This window comes from Engraulis encrasicolus, chromosome 16, assembly GCF_034702125.1.
Source record: "Engraulis encrasicolus isolate BLACKSEA-1 chromosome 16, IST_EnEncr_1.0, whole genome shotgun sequence".
In the NCBI taxonomy this organism is placed as follows: Eukaryota; Metazoa; Chordata; class Actinopteri; order Clupeiformes; family Engraulidae; genus Engraulis; species Engraulis encrasicolus.
Window position 1 is genome coordinate 3,607,491 of NC_085872.1, and position 20,148 is coordinate 3,627,638.

The 20,148-nt window shown below is 43.4% G+C and overlaps 1 protein-coding gene across 1 annotated transcript in view; it reads right to left on the reverse strand.

The window, feature by feature from the left end:
* Positions 1-19,806, reverse strand: part of fbxo41 (F-box protein 41) — a 40,843-nt gene extending 21,037 nt beyond the window's left edge. Inside the window, exons 1-3 of the mRNA XM_063218304.1 lie at positions 19,726-19,806; positions 8,794-9,660; positions 699-906 (exon numbers count right to left, since the gene is read on the reverse strand). Coding sequence (XP_063074374.1) covers positions 699-906; positions 8,794-9,524 — 939 coding nt within the window. The 5' untranslated portion in view covers positions 9,525-9,660; positions 19,726-19,806. The remainder of the gene's footprint in view (positions 1-698; positions 907-8,793; positions 9,661-19,725) is intronic.
* Positions 19,807-20,148: the final 342 nt, after the last annotated feature.

The following is a 20,148-nucleotide window of genomic DNA, read 5'->3' on the forward strand; positions in this document are numbered from 1 at the left end:
CCACTCCAGGGCAGGGCTTTGAACCATTCTTTTTTTCCAAACGTTCCGTTCCGAACAGAAACGGAATTATAATCTCCCTTCAGTCAGAGAATGTCTGATGTCACACAGGACGTAAATCTCAGCCGTCATGGTAACGTGCGCAGGAAAATAGTTACTTTTTTTTTTAATTTGAGGAACGGTATTAACCGGTATAAACCGGTTACCATTATTTTTAAATAAGTGTTCCCGCTCCAGAACATAAAAAATAATAAAGTTTCCGGTTTCGTTTCTGTTCCCTGTAAAATACAAAAAGTTCCCGGTTTTCGTTTTCGTTTCTTGAACCGGTTCAAAGCCCTGCTCCAGGGCATAATTTTCCTCTCAAACTAAAAAAATATGATTCACAGATGAACACACATGCAAACAACCACACAAACACAGATGCATGCACACGTGCGTGCATGCACATGCGCACACACACAAACACACACACACACGCACGGAGGCATGCATGCACACACGCACGCACACACGCACGAGGCACACACACACACACACACACCCCTCCAGGTATTTACAGCCTACTGAAATTACAGCAAATTACCCAGGCTTGTAAAAAAAGTATATCTGAAGTGTTAAAGTGTTAAAGTGTGCATTAAGTGCATTCCTACATCCTAATCTCACTGAGCATATCCCCCACGCCACAATGAGGCTCCTCTCACCTGCCGCCCATTGCCCTTTGACCCCTGTATGCTGCAGCGTCCCAGGCTGCCGTTGGGCGTGGTCCCACAGCTGCTGATGATCTGAAGCTGCTTCTCGGCGCGGTCGGCACGATCCAGCAGCTCCTCAATGAACTGCTGCAGCCGCACCTTGGCGTTGGCCTCCCGGGCCGCCGTCTCCTGGAGGAACTGGTCAATCTGAGCCACCTCTCTGGAAGGGACAAGGGAAGCCAGTGGTGAGGGGTGAAGGAGGAGAGCAACTACACGCCATGAAAAAACAAAATTCATTTCAATCATATCACATTCCAGAATCGTATACTTTTTCCACGTTAGAACACAAACACTTGCTTTCTAATACACACACGGACTAATATTGTCCCTGGCATTTTCTCTGCAAGAAATAATATTTACATAACAGGTGTCTGGGACTGCCTCGTCCTCTCTATCTTCCTGTTGTATCCAGCTACCACATTCTGTAATTCCCTGCAGAATACGTCGCTGTAGAAAATTGCTTTGCCTGTGTTATCTTTGTGTACAAGACATTTTTCTCCTTGTAAACAGTGACCATCACTCTTGTCAACACATCACTTCAGCCATCTCCACATAAACACATATACAGTACACACACACACACACACACACACACACACACACACACACACACACACACACACACACACACACACACACACACACACACACACACACACACACACACACACACACACACACACACACACACACACACACACACAGCTGCATAATAATATGTGTGTATAGCAACCCAGAGCCACTTTCTTCTTCTTCTGTGCTTTCTTTCTCTATATTTCTCTCTGTCTCCAGAGAGAGAGAGAGAGAGAGAGAGAGAGAGAGAGAGAGAGAGAGAGAGAGAGAGAGAGAGAGAGAGAGAGAGAGAGAGAGAGAGAGAGAGAGAGAGAGAGAGAGAGAGAGAGAGAGAGAGAGATGCTGCTTGAAGGTCATCTTTTCATTCTCAGCTTCTGACTCACCCACTCCACATAGTGCCCATGGCTTTTACTTGTATGGATGTTCCCTTGGTTTGAAATGGACATTGTTGGTCCATTTGAAAATTATATCTTTCTTTTCTTCAAGGCAGTCATGACCACTTCCCACAACAGCAATTAAGCTTGGCATTTAATAAAAACATTACAAGGAGCGTTTAACACAAACAACTAATCAATAACTATTACATTGGGTGGACAGATACACACACACTATTCTAACATGTGAAATACATGTTTAAAGGTGCACTGTGTAGGATGGTGGCCAGAGTAGGTATTGCAACTATGCTGCTCATTGAAACAGTGCTGCCTACTGCCAAATTTGATCTTTTTGTGAATATTCCCTAAATAATAGGGAAGTAACGATATTGTATCGAACTGAGAAATTGCGATACGCGAGTCACACAATGCGAGAAGGTAGTATTGTGATAAGTCTTTTCAAACAAGCTTCAAATCTTCATCATTATTTGTAAACTTTTTTTAAAAAATGTGAAAAAAGCGAATTCATTAATTTAAAAAGATACAATTGAAAAATCGTGGGGAGTATCGAACCGTAGGCCAGAGAAGCTACAGTCTCTTGTAATATTAACGTTTCACAGAACACGTCAAATAACATGATGAAACTTGCTTCATAGTCCTCTCTTCTTCAGCACTGGCTGTCTGGCTGAATAAATGAAGACAGTATGTATGTGAGTACAGTGACATGCACAGGACAGAGCCCAAGTTGCCAGGGCAACGCCCTTTTGCCTTCCTTGGATGAGGTTGCCCTTCCGAGGGAGGGGAAAAAATAATACAGGCAAATATGATTTCATATTTCCATAATGTTTTGTCTTCTATAATTCATAATTTTGATTGAATTTTTTTAAAATAAAGTCTTCAGGGTCAATCATTCTGATTCACCAGACAACTCGAGAGAGGTGAGGGGAGGGGCGCAGGCCTTGCATGGGACACACAGTCGCTTCACTAGAAGAAGAAAAAAAACGAGCGCAGCACGCAACCGGTGTGCCCTTTCTTCAGGTCAGAGCAACTTCAAGATTCCTGTGCACGTCCCTGTGTGAGTATGGATTTTGGTGTGTGTGTGTGTGTTTATGTGTGTGTGCGTATGTGTGTGCGTGTGCGTGTGTGTGTGTGTGTGTGTGTGTGTGTGTGTGTGTGTGTGTGTGTGTGTGTGTGTGTGTGTGTGTGTGTGTGTGCGTGTGTGTGTGCGTGTGTGTGTATGCAAGAGCATGCAAGCACCCCTGTCCCATCCTTCACTTTCCCTAGTTCTGAGGTCACGGCTAAAAAGATCAGAGTCCAATCCTGTCAGCACCCTGACCCAACAGGCACCATGGTAGCATGCATGTGGTTGGATGCACTAGTGGAAGTGATTCTACAGTGAATGTGACACTAGATGAGGTTCATTCAGTACATCCCTAGTCAGTACACCACTCTGACACAGTCTGCAATATCCAGCCCAACACAAGCTAAGTATTTTAGGATGTGAAGAGAGCAAGTCGAAAAGCCAGTTAGGAGGCAGAGAGAGAGAGAGAGAGAGAGAGAGAGAGAGAGAGAGAGAGAGAGAGAGAGAGAGAGAGAGAGAGAGAGAGAGAGAGAGAGAGAGAGAGAGAGAGAGAGAGAGAGAGAGAGTGAATTTAGGCCCTAACTTTGCATGACACGTTGAGAAATAATCTGAGCATTTATCCCTCCCTTGGTAGAGTGCACAATTGAAATATATCCTGCTAGCTTTAGCATATTTGCATCCGCAAGGATTTCCATGCCTGTCATAATTCAACAACAGTATTCGGTAACACTGTGAAAGTAAAAATATCAGTATTGGGATCCCAAATTGAATACATTTCAACGACCTGGCCTGCACCGACTACAAGCTCTTTTACAGTCACAAGAAGCACAATTTGTTGCATTTGAATGATGCTTTGAAATCTCTAAATAGCAATAAGCATTGTATTATATTGCCATTGTGTGTGTGTGTGTGTGTGTGTGTGTGTGAGTGTTTGTGTATGCGTGCGTGCGTGTGTGCGTGCCTGCGTACGTGTGTGTGAGTGAGTGTATGCATATGCTACTATGACTTTTGAGATTTTGCCACAATTGATATACTGTAGTATAACGTCAAGCCTTTTTTTCTTCTTTTTCACAAAACAGACTTAAAGGAAATAGTCGACCTTCCTGTGTCTAACAACACACATCACTGAATAAGACTGGAATAATACAGCAACACTAGAATAACTACCCCTGATATGATTTATGACTTATGCTCTATAAATAATTAACGAATTATCAACAAACTATTTACAAATGAGTAAGAAATGTTAACACAGTGGAAGTTTGTCCTCCAAGGACCAGAACGCATGAGAGCACGGGATATAGAAGTATTCAGCAGGCAAACACACGAAAGACCCATCCAGTAGAAGTCCATTCCCACTCCACTGTGTTACAAACATTTGTTCATTATTCATCATTGTTCATTCATTAATGTTAATAAAGTGTTAAGAAAGCGTTTTAGGGGTAGGTATTCTTAAGTGTTACCTAATATTCGTGTAGATGGTGTAGGATCAATAAAACACCTGACAGCTGCCTGCTTCATCGGCACTAGCACCACAACGTCACAGATAAAAATGAGTTCCCATGGGAACGACCTGACAGATGATGAAAAGTGGAAAATGTGGCCACTGTAGAATGCTGTGGACAGTTTCAGCTAAAGCGAAGCATATACACACTACAGTTAAGACCATGTAGAGTCTGGTTACAGAGCATAAGGAGCTATTATTACTCCTAATTTGATTATATGAATCATTTCACTCTGCCCATGCCAAAGGCCTCAAACACATGGTGAGGCTCATCTGTTTAGCCATTCATCAGCCTTGACAAGACACATGAGGTGTCTGACCCGGCGGGGGAGACAGAAACAGAGACAGGCAAACAGACACTTAGGAGCACTTTTACAATGGCATCTACAATGCTCTTGATATTCTACTTTGTGAAAACGAAATTCCAAACATATCTTGAGTCTGCACAAGCATATAATGACAACGACACAGCTCACTGACAGATGTAATTGTCCTGTGTTGGATGCAACTGTCCTTGGGGAACTGCTAGATGTGAATTAGGAAAAAAACAAGTCAAGTGTAGATAATGAGATTTGAATAATTACGTGTAGAATCATGGGCATTCATAAGCAATGATTTCATTTAATCAAATTTAGGCCAATACTACCATTATCGGAAGATTGGTCAATGATAATGAATTGATTCCGCATCTTCCACACTTCACTTAAGCTTTGGGAACTCAAGGCAAAGTGTTCACTATTAAATACATCCTATGGACACTTTCTCCCAGTACAATGACAGTGTAAATGATCATAGAGGAAGCACCTGCCTGGCTATCATAACAGATTCACCATAGTCACCATGACACTGGTCGCCCATTTACAAGTTGAGATTTAGAATTTCAGATATCCACCTAAAACATTAATTATTACATTGGTTGATATCCAAATGACGCACACAGACACGCACGCTCGCACGCGCACACACGCACACGCGCACGCACACGCACACACACACACACACACACACACACACACACACACACACACACACACACACACACACACACACACACACACACACACACACACACACACACACACACACACACACACACAGTGAATAAGATGTGATTGGAAGAACAAAAAAATAAAACCAGCAAGGTTTTCTCACTATGCCTGTTAAGTGCAGTCGAAATTTAAAGTACATAACAACTACACAAGAACCTGCCTGTCTGCCTGCCAGTCAATACAGGACCTGGCCTTTATTTATTGACAGGCAGACAGACAGGCAGGCAGACAAACACATGCACAGACACACACAGCTTACTCTGTCCACCATATTCATTGCATACAGAATGACGCCCACACATCATGAATAAGGCATGATCTTTAAATGGTCATCAATGCCATAGAGAGGACCGTTGTTCCCGTCGCTATAACCATGCCTCATTAAGCGAGGGAGGTATTCAGCATTTATATTCATGAGTGGAATGTATGGGGCTATTGGTGGCATTGATTGCCAGGTGTGGTGGTCACAGCTCTGACTGTGGAATTTCTGCCACAAGATGAAAGTTTTTTTCATGCACAACACCTGCACAAGCTTCAATACAATGAAACATAACAGATGAGAGGAGTGTGGAATACACACAGGTAAAACAACATCAGCAGCCATGAAAATAAATGGCAAGAAAACATTCATGTTGCAAGCAATGACAGAACGATGTGGCGCACTTGCATGTGGGGAAAGTTGAAGAGAGAAACTACGTATTGTGGCAGGATAATGGAAAGACCAAGGTCCAAGAATGACAAAGGTCTCGTCATAGTGATACATTCGTCATCAAGCCAAAGTCTCTTGCTGACGTGCATGACTTCCTTCTCAAGGGCAGCTCTGAATCCACATCCTTCCACAAATCAATCAAGACAAGTGAATATTTCAGCCTGGGTTGTGCGCTTTCCTGACCAATGCACTCAAAAACTGCATCACAACAAAATATCAATGTCATACTTTTCAAAGAGAGAACAGTGGGAGGGATTACATTGCAGATACATACTGTACACATAGCATCCAACAACCCCAAGACCATGTGATGTTTTGTTTTATGCTGGAGTCTTGTGATATGGTGTCCACTCCTTCTTCAGAAGCCTGAAGCTGATCACTAAGTCCTAACATCACCATAGCAACACAAACACTGCACTTTAGGACACAATGATTAGCTCTGAAGTTTTTCGTGTAATATTGCTAGCTAACAGACAGACAGGCAGACAATTGAAAACAGACAGAGATACAAATGAACCAAAACCAATACCCAACATACAGTAGGCCTAATAGGGGCAATATGATATATAGGTTATAACAGTTAGTCTGGATGTTTGTACTGTATGCATAAATTTGATAAAAATGGAACTTCTAACTTCCATAAGATGATAAAGAGGATAAAGACTGTGGAGACTATAAGGCGACATAGAATCAGTGCCTTAGCACTGAATACTTGTTGGATATGTCTGTATGCCATCACAATATTTTTTCCCACCGGAAGTGGTGTAATCACAGCTAACCATGTGACCCTCTCCCTGCACGCAGACGACCCCAATCTATTAAAATGGATCGCCTGCAGACATCCTGAACATACTAATCATTCAGCAGCATTCTGCTTTGACTTCCACTGATAATATCAAACAACAAAGGAGATTGGAGGGAACAAAAACATCCCTCTTGATTTTCTGCCGTGGACAAAAACTGAATGCTCAGCAATCCACCCGATCTAGCCATCAAATATGTATAGCCTCTCAGTTTGTGGCAGGATGTCTCGACATAGAGGGCTAAATTATGTTTCCCTTCCCTTTTCTGGCCAGGAAACATAGGTGCATAATTTGCATATAATTACTGACAATTAGACAAACATGCATATCCTGAAGAAAGTAATTGTCTGACCGCAAATTTCCTTTGTTTTATTATGCATTTTTGAAGCACTGCTTTCAAACGTGACAGTGTCTATAATTATCTACATTTCTAGACATACATGTAAAATATTCTGAGATATGGACTGGCGAGACCACCCAGTCTACCCAAAGCTTGACATTTCCCAAACCACTACAATGATGTCTTTGACTTTATAAATCATACGGTGCCACAGCATTTCGAGAGATAAGTCTGTGTGAGTTTGATCATCATGACTTTGTTTAAGACTTCTTCGGCCTGTTAATGTTCGAGAAGGAGCCATGCTTGTTTGAAATGTGGAGTGACTGCCATATGAGGTTTGGTTATTTTGGTCAACCACATGCTTCATTTGCAGCCTGTGATGTATATTTTCCATTTCCGAACTTGGCTAAGAGCTAAGGATCCCAAAAAGACATAAAATGAAAAAAAAAAACCATTAACTGCCAGCTTTCCCCTGAAGTCTGGGGCAGAATGGGCACGCAAGATGTTTACTTTGTCAACGCATGCCAGCTAAGAGAGTGACTTCTAATAGACCAGGCACGCACCACGCACACACGCGCACACACACACATAAGCACACACAGACAGACACACACACACATAAACACACACACACACACACACACACACACACACACACACACACACACACACACACACACACACACACACACACACACACACACACACACACACACACACACACACACACACACACACACACACACTACTTAATAATGTTAAGATCTGGGGTGTTTTTTCCTCCTCTTCTTTGCATGAGTGCAGTGCTGCTGCAGCAGGCAGGCTGTGGTAATGTGGTGGTAATGAGATCAGTGCTTGGGCCTGGACTGTCCCTCCAGACAACTGCAGACATTTGGCAGTGATAGCTACCACGATGGGCACTGACAACTGGAAGAATGTCAGATGAACAGAAGAGTGGTTTTGTCGTTCCTGGCCCACAACATTTGTTTTAATACCAGGAGGAATGGAGATGTTAGGAGAGAATAGTGACTTGTAGTGGTCTTGTGCAGTATTAAACGAAGTAGAGCAGGCACCTATGGCAATATTTGCCAAAATGTACTCAAATTTTTACAGTATACTGTACTATTTGAAAGTACTGTTATTGCCTTTTGCACAGCTCTGCTCCTTCAACTTTAGCTCTGGGCTGTATGCACACACATACAAGGAAATAGAGAGGGGGGAGGGGTTGGGGGGACCAGCTGGAGCAAATGCAGGCATCTGGTACCAGACTGGCTGGCTAAGAAAGGTGAACTACGCTTAGGGGCAGAGAAATGAGCGGAGCCATACCCATAACAGAGGAGTATGTAAACACATTCATACTAACGATGTAACAGAAGTAACAACAGCAAAATGAACACTCAGACTCTCTCTCTCTCTCTCTCTCTCTCTCTCTCTCTCTCTCTCTCTCTCTCTCTCTCTCTCTCTCTCTCTCACACACACACACACGCACGCACACACACAGCATGGCAATAGAATACAGGGTCAAGGCACTGACTTGCACAGTGAAACATTAAGTAGTCATGTAAGATGTGATATGGAAAGGCATAGTAAATATATTGAGATAGTCCGACTCACTGCTGTTTGTGCGAGAGCTCCTGCTCTTTGTTGACCAAGTCCTGCTTGAGGCTGGCCAGCATCTCCACGGAGACGTCCACCTGCCGCGACAGCTCGGTGGCCTTGCTCTCCAGGTCCTGCTTCTCCTGGCTGATGCGCTCGCTCTCCACCTTGGCCCTCTCCAGCTCCGAGCTCTTCCTCTCCAGCTCCGCCTGCAGCCGGCCCACGCGCTCGGCGATCTTCTGCTCCACCTCCTCCGACAGCTTCTCCAGCCGCTCGTCCAGCTCCAACCGCTCGAAGGCCCGCGCCTTCAGCCGCGCCAGGCCCTCCTCGTAGGCCGCCTCCACCGCACTCGCCGCCACGTTGGCCGCGGCCACGGCCACCGCCGTGTTGGGGTTCGGGGGCCCGTCGGCCGAACTCATGGCCTTCTTCACCAGGATCTCCCCCAGCGGGAACTCCACGCTGGGCAGGTAGCGGGTGGCGGAGTGCGTCAGGCCAAGGTCCTCTGGGCAGGTCAGCTCGCGGTAGGGGGAGGCGGCAGCGGCGGCGGTGGCTTGATTTAACAGCGCTCCATCGGCCGCCACAAGGGGGAGCAGCGCGGCAGCGTCGCACACGCTGTTGGACTTGGAGAGGACGTAGAGGGTCTCGTATGTGTGGTTGTACTCCAGGTGAGCGCGCAGGGATGACAGGCTCCGGAAGCGCTTGTGCTCCCCGCAGCGAGGACAGCGGTAGGGCAGGTCCAAAGAGGCCATCCCGGGCCCACCACCTCAGTGGGATGGGGAGGGATGGGGTGGCAGGGATGCTCACACGGGGCGGAGGGGCCTCACGCAGCAGAGGCTCCTGGATCTTCTCATCTCAGATGCAGAGGGATGAAGGGGCTGACTGGAACTGGGGGTGACAGAATCAGGAGAAACAGGGTCATCCACATAGTGAGCCACCAGCATTAGCAAACATCAGTGCACTTGAGGTCTCTGTATGCAAAGAGACAGACAGAGTGATACTGGGTTGAAGTCTGTCTTTAAAGTGACAGCTTCTTCTTCTTCTCCTAATCCACTACACCTAAAATAGAGAAGAAATGTGTTTCACATTGATGGTAATATGAATAAAAATCATGAACATACAGGTACCCAGTTGAATTTTATGTGTTTACATTGTCCCTGTAAAAGGCCATAAGAAGGAACCCTACAAAACAATCTTTACATTCTTGGATGTACATGAATCTTAAATCTTGAATCTTAAAATAAAATCATGAAATAAAAGTGAATTTCATAGACATTACAATCAAATGCAAATGTAAATATATAAAAAAAATGTATAAATGTATAAATTCACATACATCACACATACATCACAAATGTAAATGTATAAAATCACATACATTCCTACTCACAGTGCTGGGACCATCGTTATTAAAAAATGTTATGCTGTTCTAAAGTGACTTACCCTGACATCAAAGGTATTGGAACAAAAAAAGTCTGTTATGTTTAAAAAGATGAATTATTTGATATTTCCTGTGATATCTTCATTTGTACAAGGTCCTCTGTGTAAAAATGTAAAGGAAACATACTTCCTGCTCATGTCATGTGATTCTATTTGTTCTATATCTATAGGACACACAGCTATTAACATACACTGGACAGATTAAATAAAACAATTATTAAAAGCATTTATTTCTCCATTTAGAATTATGTGGAATTTCAATTTTGGACATCATGGCGGGCCATTAGCCCACATTCAATGCACAGGGCCTATTAAGAAAAAGTCAATGATGGCAGACTAGGCTTGGACATTGTAGATTACTGACAATTCATGACTTAACAACTTCTATCTGCCTCCTTGTCTCCAGGACAGGAAAGGCTGGAACTAGCAAAGCATTAGACAGCACTGAGTGACCTTGCAGAGTGCATCCCTCTCCTGCAAATGAGCATCATGTCTCCCCCTTTACTCTTGCTCCACCCATCTCCCCTTATACTTTGTATTCCCAGTCTGAGTCACCCTATCCCTGCCCCTTACCTATTCATTTGTTCATAGTGTTCCATAACTGCATACTTTTCTGAGGAGGTGAGTACTGGTCCATTAGTGCACTGGTCCATTAGTACTCTCTCTCTCTCTCTCTCTCTCTCTCTCTCTCTCTCTCTCTCTCTCTCTCTCTCTCTCTCTCTCTCCTCTCTCTCTCTCTCTCTCTCTCTCTCTCTCTCTCTCTCTCTCTCTCTCTCTCTCTCTCTCTCTCTCTCTCTCTCTCTCTCATCCCTGAGGCGTATGTGTCCTCATCCAATGGGGAAGGGCACACCAGGCTGTCTGGGAGACTTCCAGCTTTCTCACACTGACCTCCATTTGTGCTTGTCCTTACACACACAAGCTAGCCTCGCTATTTCTGTGAGCAGACCAGAGACCTACCCAAAACACCCGGGGCTGCTGTGGAGTGTGTGAAACTCCCCCCAACTGCCTGCATAACTTCCTTGTATTCCTGTGTATTTGTCAACCACTATGTACTAGATGAACACACAAGGCTGAGTTGACCAATGTTTGTTCTGAGGGACAGAAGACAGGCTAGTGACTTGCTGGTAATAATAAGTGCTTTAGCCATGCTGTCCCATTGTTGAAATCCTCAGGATACATGGAAATATCATAAAGTGCTGTGTCATTCAATTCAGCTGAGGTATGAAGTGATAAGAAGTGTGCCATTTTCCTATCGGGGCTTGCCAATAATAGTATGTGGGGCAAAGCTAAAAACAGTGAGAGGCACTCTCCCAAAGTCATCATACGGGGAAATGATGGGGCTTAATCTATATGGCACATATGGTACAGCTATTCAATTTAAGGCAGTGTAGGCAAATGCTTTCAATAAATGGTTACCTAGAGGCTATGGCACATGTAATCACAGATACTCTTTACTGTATATTAAAACTTCATTAAAACAGTGATCTCCTCAGCCTACTGGAAATTTGATGTCAAGCAACTTATTCCTAGTTGAAAACTCTATCTCTTTTTTATCGTTCTTTCTTTCTTTCTTTATCTTTTTATTCTGAAGTACCATAACATTACTGAAATACAGCTCTAGCCAATCTCTTTGAGTGGTTCACTGCAGTCAACGGTAGCAAGGACCTAACTGGTGATGGATGGGGCAGAACAGAATTAGCTGATTGCCAGCCTGGTCTTTGGAATATAACACTCACTACAAATACCTGAAATATGCTACAGAGGTCAGCTGAATAGTATGTCCAACAGAATTCATGGGTAGTCATGGGTAAGCAGTTAGGGTGTCAGACTTGTAGCCCAAAGCTTGCTTGTTCAACTTCCGACCCGCCAGGATGGTGGGGGTGGTATTTTAACCAGTACTCTTCCCATCCTCCTCCATGACTGAGGTACCCTGAGCATGGTACCGTCCTGCCGCACTGCTCCCTTTCAGGCACTATTGATGGTTGCCTCCTTGCACAAGTGAGGCACAGGTGAGGCTACACAAAACTGATCAGGCTCACATGAGACTGACATCCAATTGTAGACTAGTGACACCACACCAATTTCATATTTACAGATTACCTAGTATGCCTAAATTAAAGCAAGCAGAACAGCTTAACTATTCCAACTTAATAAAAGGCAATTTCATGCAGGCATAACAAAGAAATGATTTCTGACGTCTGACAAAAATCCTCAAATGAAGTAGAATAGTATCAGGCTGACTTGAGTTTCATCTCTGAAATAAGCAGCTCTTCAAGATGATTAGACGGAAACATGAAAGAGAACTTCTCACCACTGTCATTTTAGTCGAACACATGCACATGCAGTGCACACTTTGAGGCTACAGAAACACTCATCAAAACACTGTGGGCATACAGGCCCTATTCAACAATACGGTACTGTACACAATCAATCTGGGCATGCTCTCTGACCACAGCTTGTCACAGCATGCTGTTGACCTTTGACCTTCCTGTCCCACTACGCACTCTCTTAACATTCTAGTCACAGACCAAGCGGCACTCGGGATGCAATGAATTTAGGTGAATATACTTCAGATAGGCTTCTTCTTTAGTTAGTTTTTCCACAAAATTAAATACATCAAGCTTTAATGTGAACCTACTAATTAAATTGATTTCCTTGGTGTGAATGAACTGTGGTGACCCACATGCTACCACACCATTAGGAAGGACCAATGGATATTTACACTGAAAATTATGTTGGTCAATATAAACAAAAATCTAAATCCCTTATTTTGAAATATCCTTTCTAAGTTGTTTTATAGCTATTCTCCCTGGAATAAGCACACCGAGAGGAACATCCGCACACATAATTCCTGCAGCTGGACCCTAAAACCGCTCTAACCATTCTTTCTTCCTCCTCCTCTTCTTCTTCTTCTTCTCCTTCTCTCTCTCTCTCTCTCTCTCTCTCTCTCTCTCTCTCTCTCTCTCTCTCAATTCCCTTTTGTCTTCTTTTTTGCAACACAAACAAGTCTCTTTCTGTTGGTTCCCTCTATGTTGCTGCCTCATTACCATAGAAGAAGTTATTTGTTGAGCCTCTCAAATGAATAGACCTTCCCCATGCCAATCACCTCAGCATCCAGACTACATTTTGTCTGAAGTGGGCCACACAAAAAGACAGCTGAACATCCAGCACGCTGCATCTCAGTGATTTGGGCTCCTTTTAGACCCCAGATGTCCTCTTGGATCACCCCGTCCAACTGACATTAATTTCTGCCTCTATGTGACCTTATTGTGTCATAGCAGATCACAGTGAGAGGGCTGTTTTAAACGAGACCTTTTAAGAAAAGACAAAAAATATGGAAGATTTTCCCATTGGTACAAAATTGTAAGATATCTCAGAATAAAAAGACAAATTTGCCACCTCATGTTAAGATCATTGAGGACCTTGGGTTGAGGTTTCGGAGAGAAAATCATGCTGAAATACCATGTTTACAAATTGCGCTTTTCACACTACACATACTATTTAATGCAAATGTGGTTGTGTTATATGTATTGCAAAACAAGTCACAAGTGAGCTATTCAGTGCAAACTGCACATTGCTGTCAGACATGGGTGCCCAACTCAGACACAAAAACTGTCCCTGTTACCAAGTCTGCTGCATGGACCCATTCATTCTTGAACTTGTGGACTGCAAGCCACGGGGGTCAAAGTCACATCTGGTGGTACTAGCAAACCAAGACAAAATACTTTAACAAATTCAAAATTGTGGCCTGGGAGAAAGGTATGCCAATCAACAACATATATAACACTACACATAATTCAAAGACAAACAAAAACTCAGCAAAAGGCAGTGTCACAGTCACACTCTGGTGGCAGTCCATGGGGAGGAAGCATGCTAGCAGTGAGGCAGTAGCTTAATTAGGGCAGTGTTGAGCTAGTCATCGCCTGAGTACATAACCACACACTTCTCTGAAAAAAGCTTGAAATGAATCTCAACAAAATCCGCCCTGTAACACCTGAGTAAAAAATATCACCCACTGAAAAAAAATCTAGTACTCAGACTGCATTTTATAAATAAACTGAATTTCACATTGTACTCCCAGGGGCCTACAATGAAACAAATATGATTAGTTATACCTTATAAATCAGAAAGTTATACCAACTACACTGCAAATCACTGCAACAATGGACTGAGAGGCTGCTTTCTGCCCTTATTATGGCCATGCCATTCTCAGAACCCGGATAACCATCTTGTCAACAGAGACAGGAGCTGATAGAGTATGGAATGAGGAAATACAATGAGGCTAGCCTTTGAAGACGTTAAATGTTATGTAAGAGGATAATTAATATGGAAAGTTTCATATTTAAAGACCTTTAAAACACGGGTCTGTTTTTGTGTCACTCCAACCTCTTAATGTCTGTTTGAACACAAGCCAAGGAGAGGTCCCAATGTTTTGCCCCAGAGACTGTCACAATAGCTACTGTCTCCTGTTCATCTGTAGGTCTTCAATGGGCCAATTATTGTGTGTTTTACATGGTTCATCACATGTTGAAAGCCTCAGGGGTATTCCCATAAACAACCCTTGCGCCCCGCCTTCTACACGCCCACCACAGTTAGCATTCCCCTCATGTAGCAATGTGCAGCTCAACCAATTGTGCTTATAACATCACATCAGCATTTTTCACTATTTGGGGAAACCATAATGAAAGCTGAGTTAACAGCTGAGTTAGTGCAGAACTTATGTTATAACCCTACTGTCACCAAAATTGTAATGGTCATGTCTTAATATGTTACTTAAGGTTCTCTGTAATGCCCTAGCAAAATGTTGTTATGATGCATTTCAGTATTGTCAGGAAGTAGTGAATAGGCCCTCCGGCGACCCCATCTGCAGTAAGAGGCTACAGTAGTAAGTTATGTGAGAATCCCTGCATGTGCCACTCTTATATGAAACCCATCAACTGATATAGCCTTCCAATCTGTAGGCTACAGAGTCAAGGGTTCAGCTCAGGATGGATGCACATTGGTAACCACTGCAGGAGAAGCCTGTGCCATCTATCATAAACGTATGCAACATTAAAATGTATAATGCAGCTATGAGCAATGCAATAATTATTTTTTTTAAAAACAAGCCCACATCTGGACACATACAAGAAAGAAAACACAATGCAAGGCCCTACTATGGTCACTAGGTTACTACGCCTGCGCCCCGAGTGGGTCATTTGCCAGTCCTTCCCCGTGTCTCTCTCCCCACTCATTTCCTGTCCCTCTGTCACTGTCCTATCATAAATGAAGTTTTTTTAAACGAAAATACAGTGCACATAAACGTCTGCAATCGCTTGACAATGAATGTGCATTAATATTTAATTAATGACATTAATGAGATTATCTGTACATTCACAATTTACTAACACAATATGTAGCAGACCCACAACAGACATGGAGGTAATGAAGGGACACGTGTCATGAAGGAGTTATGAAGAGGTTTCCCATTTAGTCCAGTTGCTCCTACCTGTATCACTGGAAAGGGTAAAACACAGGCAATAAAGCCTATAAACCTAGTTTTACACAAAAGGACACAAAAATATTGCCTTTGTGCCTCACCCTGTGTAAACCCAGAAAGCAATGCAGGGAGCAGCGCTTTGCAACGGTACCAAGCTCAGAGTATCTTTGTCATGGAGGAACGAGGGAGACAGGGCTGGTTATTGACTCCTCCCAGCCACCTGGCAGCGTCCAAGACTCAAACAGTCAACCCCTAGAGCAAAAAGCCTGACTGCCCAATACTTTCCCCATGCCCATGACTGTCCCTATTGTTCAAAAGGCCAACTAGTAGAAAAGCCTAAATCCCACTTTGTCCCCAAATGTGAGGTTGTCGCTCCGGTCTCAGGAATAATACTTTAAACATCCATACAGTGCACGGCAGCATGTGTTGCACACTGCTATTTTTCATGAGCTCAACTCAAGCGTGGTTATTTATTTCATAACTAGCTTCCATACAGCAGATAAGGCCAATATGTTTCATAAGACTAGACTGCGCTGCAGAAAATGCCCCATGCGACACAGAACATGCCTCAGTCTTTTGTGTTTTGTGTGGTGCTGTCTGGTACATGTCCCTATAAGTTCTTCATGGTAGTCAATCCTAAGGACTGAGCACTATGATCTACGGCACCCTCCAGAGCAGCACTCAGGTAATCAATACTGGTAATGTGGTTGCCCATTAGTCGGCACTCACCACAAGACAATCACCTCCACTGCATGGCAGGCTAGCGCTCTGAGACGACTGACTTAGTTGGATGCATAAACAGTTTACTCAGCTCTCTGGGTAAAAGCAGATAGCGCAAAGCATTTGAGGAAAAGAGTCTGAAAGCATGAAATGAAATCATACGAAAGAAAAACATTAAATAAAAGGACTGTTACTTTAAACAGTTGAAAGTCAAACTGTTCCCTTATTCATTAAGGTAGGCCAATCATACCAGAATATTTTTGGAATATTGGGGAGGACTATCAACAGGACGGATTTCTGTTGAAGAGACAGTGTTCATTCAGCTAAACCTACTGCTTGTGTAAAGGCCAGATGCTAAGTGTTTTCAGTTGTGAGGTGCCGTGTGAGAAACTGAATTGCTGTAGGACACACGAGCTGTCCAGACAAAGTGGCTTGATCACGTCCAGTCACGTCCGACCCAAGTATGTCTGATTCCATACCCAGACATTACATCATCACTATCTGTGACACAAATCAAGTCTGTGACCAGAGATGTCAACCGCTCTGTCTTCCTATTGAGCACAGAGCCCAGAAGAAATGTCAATCAAACAAGAGGATTTAATGGACTATCTCCATGGTTGTCCTCAGCACTATGGTGATAGTACCAAATATGGTAACCCTTAATTTTAGGGATACATCTATTAGCACTAATACATACAATGTTCCTGTATAAGTAACTTGTAAGGCATGTACAAAGCAAAATCAAACATTTGTTAGGCATGTATTCGCAAATGTCTTGTTCATGCACAATAAGTGATTTATTACCAATTTAACCTTAGTAAGGACCTAGTAGGCCTTAGCATTTGCTTACTACATGCCTTAACAGTTACTTATGCAGGCATTAACATTGTATGTATTAGTGCTAATAGATGTATCCCTAAAATAAAGTGTTACCGTAAATACAATATTGGAGGAAAGAAGGAAACAAAACAAACAGGGGTTAGAGACACTTTTGTGTATTGACCAATCAGTATAATCAATAGAGATATCAGTTGCAGCCAGTGAGTGAAAATCGGTCCCTGATTGCCACAGGCAGCCAATGACTAATGATGTAACAAAATCAATGTACGCATGTATGTTTGTACGTCTGTATGTATATAGGCCTGTGTCCTCTGTCGGCCTTTATCTGTGACTGTGCTACTAGTGCCATGTCCCAGGTTCTGTTTTTGTCAGTTAGTGCTTATGCTCTACATGCACATGGCACATGTGCAATAGCCTTGTGATGTTATGTGTATGTCCTGTCTTAAACGAGTCTTGCTCAGGGATGTAACATGAATTTCAGTGCAAAGTGACAATAAAGTACTATTGTATCGTACCGTACCGTATCGTATCACACTCTCGTAGACAGTTGGAAATGCTGGCAAGGGAATTCAGTGTAGTAACGTTCTATTTGTGAACTGATAAACAACCGGGTGTGTATAGGCAGTCTATTAAAAGACAAGTACAAAGTCAAGAGTCTGGTTATCTTGAGCAGTTACATCCTGTAATGATGTTATATTCAAAATAATAGTCTAGACTAGTGATTCTCAATGGGGGCTCTAGAGCCCCCCAGGTGATGTTAGGGAGTCATTGGTGGGCGCTGAGAAGGAGAGAGCTGAGAGGGGGGCTGCTCTGTTGCCATTGGAAGGCATTCGTTATTTTTGAATGCTAAGGGGGGCGTTGTCAGACTTATGATGAGGCCAAGGTGGCGTTGGGGGACTCCTGATGAGGCCAGAGGGGCATTTGTTCAACAAAGGTTGAGAACCACTTGAGAGTCTGCAGGCACCTGACAGCTCGGGATGAAGACGACTGAACACTGAATTAAGAGGAAAACAATTGTTTGGGGAAAATAACTGAGAGTATACCTGTGAGAAAGTGGTGACAATATGACAAGGTTTTTCAATCACATTGTGCACTAGAGCTATAAGCGAAGTCAAAATCAACAGCTGTTGGTGGCTGCTGCGTGTTTCAGCACGTTTTGAGTTGTGAATTACACAAACTATACATAACTTTACCACATATCAGCAATCCTAATCCCACCCACAGAAGAATCCAAAACAAATTTAAAAGTTTTCATAGAGCTGAGGACAAAGACGCTCGAATGAGAGATGAGCAGAGAATAAGTCCAGGGGGCAGTGGAATGCTAATTTCATGGCACACACCATTGGCTCTGAGTCAGTAGCCTATCAGTCATGCAAGTTCAGTGTGCTTTTATGTGATGGAAGTGTGTTAAAGCCATTGTTTCAACCAGTCCCCACTACACAGTGAATTAACAGCTATACCTTCCAGAGCATGTAGTAGGCCTACTGTAGGCCTAATTTAGACCTGTGTTGCCTGGTCTAGGCCAGACACCTGTTCTATCCTATGGCTGCAATAATTTGTAAACGCCGGCTTCATATTTGTTTTAAAAGATAGAGCTCTACACAATAAAATAAAGGCTATTCCCAAGGCGCTGTTTTCGAACATATATGCAAACTCCACAGTCGCCTTGTTCCATCACAGCAATCTAGGATCAGCTAGCTTATTGGGTAGCATGTTGGATGTGGCTGTGTGCTCTGATGGGGACACCTGGATTGTGCCACAACAGACAGTGCGTGCCTTTCACGAGCTAATGTAACAACATAACATCGTGACAAAAAAACTCAACAAGATCACTAAATGTTGACGAGCTACGCTGTTCAGATAGATAAAGTCAAATCACTGGGTGAATCGTCACCCTTACACAGGTGAGGTTATCAACGTTGAGGGCACTGTGCGATGACAAACGATTGAAAAGCTATGGGTTCTAATGTAGCAAAGATTGGTGTATTTTGGGAGAAGTAGACCTAGACACACTGGCTAAGGATGACCAATCATTACAACTGAGGTTTAGTGAAAAAATAATAACGCAAAAGGACAATGCCATAAGCCTGTTATACGCCTGTTACCGGTGCAGCCCGCTCCGCATGCTGCATGCAGCCTGGGCTCTGTCAGAAGGCGCATTTTACGCAAATCAAAATGAGGGAAGAGGAAAGGATATAGGAAGTCAATCGTCAGTACAGGCGTGAAAGCGCGACTTTTCTCACGAATGAGTATAGAAACGGTTTGCACCCAACAGACTTGCCAGCCATCATTTTTCATCTCCTTCCTTCATAACGCATCCGAGTTGTTGCCTTCACAGCTTCTGCAACGTTTCACAACCGTGCCTTTGGATTAGAGAGCGATCGCACTGTTGTCCTATTGAAAATATCCAAGCATTTCTTACTGCCATTCATTTAAACATGTATAATTGCATTTTAAAAGGCGGCACTTCTCACCTCGCAATTTTCTCCCCATTTCTCCTCCTGAGCCAAGGAACCGCTCCAGCATTGACGTCACGCGCACTACTCTGCAGTAGACTGTAAGCGCGCCTCCGCCGTGAAGGCGTGTAGGGAAGAGGAGACGGGGGGGTCGGACAAGGATGTGCTGCCTCCTTGGAAGGCAAACGTAAGCCTCATTCCACGGCTGCGTACAGCAGATATTGCTCGGATGGGTAATTGCACATGCATAGCGTTCTTGCAAACATAATATTAACTTTAACTGGTGCGCAATGGCAGCAGAACGACAGAACATCAAGGGGAATCACAACGCTATAAAAAAACATATTGCAATTAATGACGTTATCATCACTGTCTGTACACCATTGCGTTATATATGACATTCTGCGCTGTCCATCGCATTATCTTATCTATTGTATTACC